Raw genomic sequence first — 10558 nt, forward strand, 5'->3', positions numbered from 1 at the left:
AACTACATTACAGTATTTCTAAAGTGTAGATGCACCCAAAGTAGAAATCTTTGGATTCTATAGGATGGAGCAATGTTAAACTTCTGTAGATATGTAGTGTAGATAAGTGCTCCTTTGACTATCTGATGTGGGAGACCAGCCATTACTTTTTCCATTGTGCTAAGGACCAGCACTGTATTTGTGGTTGTTTTGCTCTCCACTCTCCACTGACCACTAAATAGCTGTGTTGGGGCCTTGCATAAAAGACAAATGCATTTAGAGGGGATTGGGGGTCATTGCACAAAGGAGGAGCTGAATTCTTCCCTCTGCAATGACCCGCAAAAGGCATAGCTGTGATGTAGACACAAATCAATTGACTCAGACGTAAGTCAGACTCAAGCCAATTCAATGACTTGACTTGGTAAAAATGTCATGACACAACTTGACTTAAGACTTGCATATATTTAGTGACTGACTTGCTTGTGCTATTCACTTCAAGACCCACTCCCAAAGTGGTGGGCATATTTCTTGGAAGGGAACAGAAAATGCGTTAAGCAATGGGCTTAAGCTTGGAGCCTCCCTCTAGTCTGCTTTGAGAATTCTGAGTAAAAATGGAAAATTCAGGCTTTCTTTTTTGCCTCCTTATCCCAATATGGCAACATTGAGAATGGGCCTGGTCTCTGTTTGCCTCTGTGGGATATATCATAAATAACTTGCATGTTATGCAAGCTTGATTTATAGAAATAATAGTAAATGTAAAATATGCTGCATATTTGTTACTGTTATATTGAGCCACTTCTCACCTAAAGAATAGCTTTATGTTTTGCAATTTATATTTCTGCCATTTGTCAGAGCACCAAGTTTCCATGTGCTAAATTAGATTACTTTTTCAATGGCTCTTTGGACCTCTTGAACCTTGTCCTATTTCTCAGCTTCCATTGTGGCTATTTTGATCAAGATGTTCGTTCTTTTTATTTTCCATTTTGAAATAGCTTCCATGTGGAATTTCATGGTTTTTAATTTCCTTTCTTTCATTTTCTTCTCCAGTATCTCATTTCCACCACCCATATATATATATATATATATATATGGATAACAGAAATTCTGTTAATATTTTTTCCATTGTTAGGCAATCTGTTGTTTTGTGTGAAACTTCTCACAATGGTATGTATTTATAGTTTTCCTTTTCAGCTGCACCATTTTAATTAAATCCTTCCTCTGGAACACTTTTATTTTTCAGGGGAAAGTATCTCTTTGATCTCAATCAAACCTTCTTCTCTTTCTTCTTCATTTCTATTTGGATGTAAAATGAACGTTTGCCTTTGTGTTTGAAGTACCCCAGGTTTGAGCTGAATAAATATATTTGCTTCATTCTTGGTTACTCATACTTACCTATATTGTTGTTGTGTGCCTTCAAATCATTTCTGATTTAATGGCAACCTTAAGGTGACCACAGAGTTTCCTTTGCAAGATTTGTTCAGAGGGGCTTTGCCATTGCCTTGCTCTGAGGCTGAGAGAATGTGACTTGCCCAAGGTTGCACATGGATTTCCATGGCTGAATGGGGGTTCAAAGCCTGGTCTTCAGAGTCCTAGTTCAGCACCCAAGCCACAATACTATGCTGACTCTCTGCAAAAGGGATAGTTCACAATAATGTTGGGAAAACTCATTTTCTTTCTAACTAGTGTGCAAATTGCAGCTGAACCCAGAGGAAACAAAGGAGTCCAAGGAGTGTGGCAGATGATATCATAGATCCTGCTATCAAAAAGTCCTGGGGCTTAGACCAAGGGAGCCCTGGTTCCATTATAACAGTGAAAGTGAGGAAAGATAGCAATTGCAATTTGGCAACATCTGAAGTGATACAATTTGCTCACTCCTATTTTGAATAGAGATACCAAGGACTAAACCTGGAACTCCTCCTACCTGCAAGCTGTGTGCTTACCTCTGAGCAACAATTCTGACCCAGTACAGTGCTGTGTAACTTATTTTATTCTTTTTTTTTCATACAATTGCCTTCTTTTCCAACCTCTTCTCCCATTCATCTGCTTTGTCTCACCCATGATGTTTTGTTGCTTCTGCTTTTGCATATTCTTTTTATACAAGAAACTTTTTCTGCTTCAATAGTTTTTTGTGGGATTTTCAGGCTATGTGGCCATGTTCTAGAAGAGTTTCTTCCTGATGTTTCGCCAGCATCTGTGGCTGGCATCTTCAGAGAATTCTCTGAAGAAGCCAGCCTCTTCTAGAACATGGCCACATAGCTTGAAAATCCCACAAAAAAAAAAAAAAAAAAAAAAAAAAAAAAAAAAAAAAATGGATGCCGGCCATGAAAGCCTTCGACTTCACATTTTTCTGCTTCTCTTTTCCTGCTAATATTCATGCTGGAATTTCAAGGGTTCTGTAAATTATGATGTGATCCTGAAAAGGTGTCTGCTCAGACACACACTAAGAAGCGTGCTGGTGCTGAATCCCACAGGCTCTTGCTCTTACATTTGCTGTTTCTTCCCTTGCCATACATCTGGTAAGAAAAGTAAGCATTAGACTCCATTTGGATGGTCCTTTCTGTCTGGGCAGCGTTGCACATTGGGTTTAAATGGGGGGGAAAAGTGAAAGGACAGAAATGTAACAATGGCATGGAGAAGAAAGGGATTCCAGTTATTTTGTCCAGTGCAATTCCCCCAAACACTTCAAGACTAATAGCAGGATAGTAAGTCAGAATTTTTAAGATGGGATAGTTTAATATAACACAAGGTTTGGAATGGATGCTTGGAATATAATGTAAGGGTTGAACTGGTTGACAGCTCCCAGAATGTGCCACCTAGCATGGCTAGTCTACCTACCAGTGTAGTAACTCATGCTGTCATCCCTAGGCTTGGAGCACCAGATCAATGGTCCCTCAGGAGTAGATTGGGCTGCTGTAGAAGAGAAAGGCTCTGGCTGGTGGACTGGGGTACCTGAAGGGACTATCTGTGTCCAGGGCCATTCCAGTCTACCCACCTTGTTTGCAAATTCTGAAGGGTCCAAGGCACCATTTAATGATGGGAAAGGTCTTCAGGACTTTTCTGTGACATGCTGACAGTATCCAGGCCAGTCTTCTTGTTGCCTCCAGATGGATGGACTAGGTCCTCCTAGGACCTTCGATCTCTGGGAGTCCCAGTCTACCCATGGCGATACACACCACACAAGAAGGCAGACACCTTTCTCTGAAGATCATCCGATGTGGTCTTGAAAAAAAGGAAGAACTTTTCCTATCCTTTCATAAGGTAGAATCTAAAGATATAGCCATATTAGAAGTTGGCAGCATGAGCTTTGCATCTGAGGAAGTAGACTTAAATCTTCAAAAACTCATGCTGCCAACTTCTTCCTTTCAGCTAGTCTCAAAGATACTACAAGATCTCTCTACATACTTTCACAAGGCAGACATTCTTTTATATTGCCAAAAAAGAGAATATCTATCCCTAAACCTATCATCAACCTTTACATAAAATTTGCATTTGCTAATTCCTATGTATTGATAAATATATAGGGGGAAACACTAGCACTTTAACCAGGTATGGGGAATGACAGCCTCTGTGGGTTGCTAGGGTTCTTTTTGCAGTCTACAAAGGCAGTGAGAAACTCCTGTCACAAATTGCTTTAAACAGGTCTCCTTGCAGCACCTCCAATGAATTGTGCCTCTTAATGCCTCCAGATGGCACAGTTCTCCTAAAGCAAAACGTTTATAGGATTGACCTCCTTGTTTTTACAATTAAAAAAAAAAACTGTAAAGATTTTTTTTAATACCTGGCATAACCCAGGTAGTATCAAATGGTTCCTGGAGGTTCTTCAAAGATGCCCACCCCTGATTTAATGCAATCACTATATGTATGTCTCATGGACGGAAAGGGGCTGGGATTGCTCAATCTGCTGTCCAGGTGTTAAGTGCTGACTAGCCACTTCTAGGCCCTATCAAAGGGCAATGTTAATCTTACCATCAGAAACCTGAAGGACTTTTGTTTAACAACTGAATCCTCTTTCTCCATTTTATGTTACGGTAAATGCAATTGCTTATATTAATTCTTATGTTACCCTTTGTCTTTTGGTGCTGTTATCCCTTTCATTGTTGAATGTAGACTGTAAGCTCTGTGGTGGCTGGGATCTGCCTTCCTCCTTTTGAAGCTCTATGAAGTATCCTGTTGATTAACAGAGCTAAATAAGTGATTTCTTCTACCCACCACAAATCCCTGTGCTATTTTCTGTATCTTGGGGTACCTCATGGGCTGCGTCATCTTTCCTTTCCATATGTAATTTCCCAGACACAATAAAGAGAATCAAATATAAACACCAAGTTTATTTTGCAACTGTCAAATATACAAAAAGAATACATATGACACATTTATGTGTGCACACATGTTGAATCTGTTTAACAGCTGTACGAAAAGAGTAAGGGAGGAAAGAAGAGGAGGGTGAGAAAGTAGCACAGAGAGAGTATATTTCTCCACCCCAGGCTTGGTGCATTAAAATAACAGTGTTTTACAACGTGAACATGATTGCTTCTGTCCCTTTACCTAATGCTTGGAAACATTTCCCCTAGGGACTAAAAGTCCCAGAATCAGTTATTATTCATGGCCAGTGACCATGTTGGTTATGGGATTCTGGGACTTGTAGTCCTGAAAGAAACTCTCTCAAGCTCTGTCTTTATCCGCCCCTATATAACCTCCTCTCTCTGTATGATATGTTTTCCATTGACAATACAACAAATTTAGGGCAGTTTTCCATGTTAAACATCTCATGGGTACATGCTGAAGATGAGTGTATACTACCAGTGGTTATTCTATGTCACCACATTGACTCCATGAGGAATTAGGAACAACTGCAGCTTCATATGCACATTTCTGTGGTGCAGATATAGTCAGACAAATACTTGTATTTGCCTTCTGTATAATATGTACCCATTAAAAGTGCAATATATAAATCACAGATGGAAAATGTCAGGCTCTCCAGATGTTTTTAGATGGCATCTCCCATCATTCTGCACCACTGGCGATATTGGCTAGAGTTGATAGTAGTCATAGTGCTATAGGCATTGGGAGGACAGAACCAGTCTTTAAAAGAAGAGCCCACAATGTCATTAATACGATCTGAAATAACTTTGTCTGCTCTCCCTTCCCTCACCCCATTTATTCAGAGGAAAACAAACACACAGAGAATATTCAACATTTTGTATCACCAGTGATGGCAAATGAAACATATACAGCAGGAAGCAAAAATACAACACAAGCAATCACAAGATCCTCAAAGAAAAAAAATTACTCACAAATGTGTTGTTATCCGTGGATTCACAGGTTGCAAAACCATTGTGATATCAGGCACTCAAAAGGCATACAAACTTCTCCGACCCCTGACCAGGTTCAGCAGCTGACCTGTGCTCTCTCCATCTATTTGCCCCCAATTTCTGACAAGGGTTTTAAGAACTCTTTCATCAGCTGCTGCTGCTCTGCAGGCACCACAAATCCTCTCCAAAGTGGCACAATGGGAATGAGAAACAGTAGGGATTGGAACATGCACAAGAGCACAGCTAGATTACTGTACAGGCATGGCGTTGTCCTCTCTCAGAATATGGTCTGTTAAGGGCTAAACTCACACATGGCTTTTTCTTTCGAATGTGAACCATTTCAGTTATCCATGGGTATGCAATCACATCACAGTTTGTGTAATAGATACAAGGACGTTACCCCAGACATAGCTAAGAAAATGACCAGTGGTAAGAGGGATACTATGATACAAATAGGAATTCCTATTAATAGTTTCCACGAGAGCCAGCTTCTACAGTTGACACTGGCAGTCCATAGTCTGAAGGGCGATACCTCTCATCCATTGCAACTAAATTGCCGGAATCCTAGGTGATTCAGAACAGCGTAGTACACTGCAGCTGGCCATTCACCCCCCTGCACTTACTCTAGAGCCACTGCAGCCCTCCTGCCAGCCATCATGTAGCCAGACACAAAATGATTATATCATCCATTTAGGTCAACTAAAGGTCTTAGCAGATAATGTAATCATTTCACATCTGGCTACAAAAACATAGCCAGGTGTTTCTGTGGACACCTCCCTGCTGTCCACCAGGTTATGGGATGTCTGTTGGGAGTATATGTACCGTGACTCTGTGGAGGACTGTTGTGGAGGAACAAAAGGAATACCACCTTCTGTAATGACCACAAAAAGAAAGAAACAGAAAGACATATGTAAGGTTAACTTATTCCTGCTTATGCTACTAACAGGATGCCAGCCATTGTGTGTAAGTGTGCATGTGTGAGAGAAAGAACCTGTTCACATTTGTTAAAAAAGCATTGAAGCTACTTGCTAGAAAAGCAAAGCACAAGATCTTGCATTTTTGTCTATCTCAGACACCTTGTGTCTGCAGCCATGAATTTTGGGTGAACTGGTTGCTTTCCTGTTGCATTATTCCTCTTGGCCCAGTAAAGACCACTTGGTCTCACTCTGGCTTTGTCTTGATCTGGACTGGAGGCCTATGGTGCTCCAGATGTTGTTGGGATTACAACCCCCAGCATTTCTGACTACTGGTCATGTTGGCTGAGACTGAGGGGAGTTGAAGTACATCAACATCTGGAAAATTACAGATACTCTGCCTTCATCTTCATGCTTTACCCTCTGGACATATCTAGGTACCATAATTTAAAATTAACAGAGTCCTCCCAAATCCACATGCAATCAAGTCCAACCTCTCTTCATCACAAAATTGTATCTTTTCATTTCATGAGAGCATGAGCAAGGTCATGAGACAAAATTTCAAACCTCCCAGAATCCCCCAGCTATTATGTCAAATGGCCATGCTAGTTTGAGGATTCTAAGCGCTGTAAGGCCACACTTTCCTCAATGATATAACATTTTGGTACTAGGAGTATGGGACACTCTGTAAATCTTTTGATCTAAATAATCTAAATAAATATCTAAATAATTGCTGTTTAAGCCACAGAAAAGGCAGGCACACAGAGTTTTCTTTTTAAATAACCTTGCAGTACCTGCAAAAACAATAGGAATCCTTTATAATGAAATATACTTTCTTTACTTACTCCAGGGAACCAGAAATGCCTCAGTATTTCCCTAATAATATAATATATGGTGGTCTAAATAAAGCTAAGCATTGTGTTCAGCAGAATAGAATTGATCATAGGCTGACATTGCTAAGGTAAGATAGGACAAATTGAGAACCAGCATGGTAAAGTGGCTTGGGCATTGGATTAGCACTCTGGTAGACCAGAGTTTGAATTCCCATTCAGCCATGGAAAACCACTGGATGACTTGACTCTAATTTATGACACCCCTATCCTAGTGTTTTCTTGGCAATATTTATTCAGAGAAGATATGCTGTTTGCTTTCCTCTAACACTTAGAAAGTGTGACTTACCCAGGGTCACCCAGCAGATATCCATGGAGAAGGGTTTAAACCCTGGTCTCCTGGAGTCCTAGACCAACACTGAAATCACTACACCACACCGGCTCTCAGCTTTATCTTAATACATAACCTGTTAAGCAACTTCTACATTCCAAAAAAGAAGAAACACATCACCGAGAATAGGTGCAGGGAGACAAAACCTAGGTGTGCTATTTTAGATGTATCTGCATCTGCATGTGCCTTAAAGTTCCCTGTTGACTTATGGCAACCCCATGAATTTCACAGGGTTTTCTTAAGCAATAAATACTCCATGTTTACCAGTTTAGGAACAATTGCAGTGTTCCCTTGGTATCCACTGGAGCTTGGTACCAGGACCCCTCTGTGGATACTAAAATCCATGGATGTTCAAGTTACATTATACTGTATACTCACAATGGTGTTCCTTATATAAAATGACAAAATCAAGGTTTCCTTTTTGAAATTTTTGGAGTATTTGCAAGCTGTGGCTAGTTGAATCCATGGATACGAAGGGCTGATTATATTATAATTTAGATAGGAATGTAGTATATCTCTCCATAGTGTGCCTGAACCATCTGCTATCTGGGGGTTCATTGTTGATGAGCATCTTCAAGTCCCCTGCTCTCTCTTGACATTGCCTGGACAAACCTTCATACAGAGGAGAACTCCTTCAGGCTGCCCTCTAACAGTTCATCAACTAGAAGACTGTCCCTATTAAGGAGGTCAAATCTTTTTGAATGGAAAGAGTTTGCATGTTCAGTGCTGAATGATTATGCTCTCAAGCAATACACGTAAAACACGCAAAACAACATGCAAACCAGCCCTTTGAAGGAAGGAAAGGGATGGGAAAAACTATGGTTTGAGCAGGAATGTTAGAATTCTGTGGTCATTGCACTTACACATCTGTAAACTGTCATACCAATATAAAAGAATGATTTTTTTTAAAAAAAAACTAACAAATTTAGAATCATGTGCCCCATTAAAATAAGCATGCTAATGGGATCACACAGCAATTCAAATAATTTAATGGTGTAATTACATCTAGGAAGGAATGTTGGATCATTGTAAAAAAAAAAGAAAAGAAAAAAGATAATCTGAATGTAAAATGTAGGCCTTTGTGGAAAAAGGAATACACTGGTGTTGTTGGCCACAGACAAAGGGTACTGTACAAGTAAGGGCTATGGAACTGAGGCTAGAAGGCAGATAAATCAGTGGGACATTACGGATGGATGCATGCAGAGATCAGAGGAATATTGGCTTGTGTATTCCCAGATTATCAATGGCTTCTCAAGGGTAAATGTCACCATGTGCATGGTTTTAAAGCCTTGACAGATCCTACTCATTGGTCTTAACACATCACTGAAGGAATCAGCCAAAGGTGCCTAGAAAGTGTTGGTGATCAACAGTTCCATCTCCACTAGTTCTTGGCAGTTATCGCACTGTTTGGATATGGCTGTCACTCTCTCAACTTAGTAGCCATCTTGGTGGAAGGCCTTGCCATACACATTATGAATCAGAAAGAATTTTACCGAAACAATGGAACACATAGTGTCACAATTTCTCTTAATTTCAAGAGGTTTCCTTATCCCTTGCATACATGCACACACTCACTCACTCACTCACTCACTCAAACACACACACACACACACACACACACACACACACACACACACACAGAGCTCTACTCAGACCAATTCAAATGTCAAAATTGTGTGTGTTAAGGAGGAAAAGGGCCTCTCACTGACTCAGTCCTTAAACAGTCTGAAGGATGTAGCTTTCATACTATTTGCCTTTGGTTGGACCACTCATGCCTTCATCTTCTCTTCGCAGATCTCAAAGCTTTGTTTGGCTGCCCCTCCGTGGACCTCCACCAGTTTTTCATCCCAGTGGATGATGTTGCCTTGAAGGTGGTTGGTGCAGTTGGCCAGGCCTGCAATCTCTGCTGGTGTCAGAACACGATCCCAAAGGTTGAACTGAGAAATTTCACCCACAAAGGCTTGAGTGGCATCAAATCTTCCACCCAATGCATCCTGCAGAATTACATTGGACAAAATGTGATGGTGGCAGGTGGGGTGAACATAGGCAATGTACAAGGAGTCAAGGGAAAACCAGACAAAGAAAAGCATGAGAAATCAAGGAAAAAGAGGAGGGAGAGAGGAGGAGAAAGAGAGGAAGAATTAAGTAAACAACCACAGCCATTATCTTGTTCTACAGCAGAGGTAGGCAAGTGCACAGTGGGCAGGGGCTACAATGTCATGGTCAGTTACATCATAATTTATGTCACATCGCTTCTAGCCACCATTTGGGATTGCTTTCAGCCATTAAAATGATAGCTATTTTTTGAGAGGTGGTGCTTCTGAGATTCAGGGTAATAGGAGAATTAAACTACTGCATTTCTAGCTGATTTGGAAAGATTTTGGATGATTTTGGGGGGAACCACATGAATATCAGAACAGTTCTTTTTTAAAAATAGAGTTTTTAGGGGACACTGGGGATTATTAGTGGGGCTTCAGGGCCCCCCAAAATGGGATTTGGTGCTACATGTGGCCCACAGCCAGCATTTTCCCTACTCCCTTAGCAGTGACCTTCACTCTGGGCCCTCTTCATCAGGTAGCTATATCTGCTGGTCTCCATTTCAGATTCCTCAGTGACTCAGAGCAACTATATGTCAAGTTCTCAGGGGCATTATGAGTAAATAAAACTGGGATTCTGGACTCCTGCTGCACGGCAAGATAAGCTAGGGGAAGTGGGATTCAGTATATGAGAGGAGACACCAATTGATGCTTTGTGCCCTGGAGTTGTTTTTAGCTCAAGAACAAGGGCTCTTTATGGAGTATTGGGATATTTTATACCGAGGAAAAGTAAAAGGAAGGGGAGCCTGTACAAATGTAATATAACAAAACAAGCAAGCAAATCCCATGCAGTTTGTCCATCCAATAATTATCCTTGCTTTCATTCTGGATTGGTTAAAGTGACCCAAGAAATGTGGAGGAGAACGAGAGGGACAAAGGGACCACCATCTTGAGGGGGAGAGACGAGGCCTGGCCTGAAAAGACTAAGAGCCCTCCCCCCGACCACCATCTTGAGGGGGAGAGACGAGGCCTGGCCTGAAAAGACTAAGAGCCCTCCCCCCGACCACCATCTTGAGGGGGAGAGACGAGGCCTGGCCTG

At 41.1% G+C, this 10558-nt stretch overlaps 2 protein-coding genes across 4 annotated transcripts in view; both read right to left on the reverse strand.

The window, feature by feature from the left end:
* FAM227A (family with sequence similarity 227 member A) overlaps nucleotides 1–10558 on the reverse strand; it is a 410174-nt gene that overhangs the window by 189240 nt on the left and 210376 nt on the right. The window lies entirely within an intron of this gene.
* The window catches only part of NPTXR (neuronal pentraxin receptor), a 37443-nt gene continuing 36077 nt past the window's right edge, over nucleotides 9193–10558 (reverse strand). Inside the window, exon 3 of the mRNA XM_042467656.1 lies at nucleotides 9193–9417. Within this exon, the coding sequence (XP_042323590.1) occupies nucleotides 9193–9417 (225 nt within the window). The remainder of the gene's footprint in view (nucleotides 9418–10558) is intronic.

The sequence above is a fragment of the Sceloporus undulatus genome, chromosome 5 (genome assembly GCF_019175285.1).
Source record: "Sceloporus undulatus isolate JIND9_A2432 ecotype Alabama chromosome 5, SceUnd_v1.1, whole genome shotgun sequence".
Lineage (NCBI taxonomy): Eukaryota > Metazoa > Chordata > Lepidosauria > Squamata > Phrynosomatidae > Sceloporus > Sceloporus undulatus.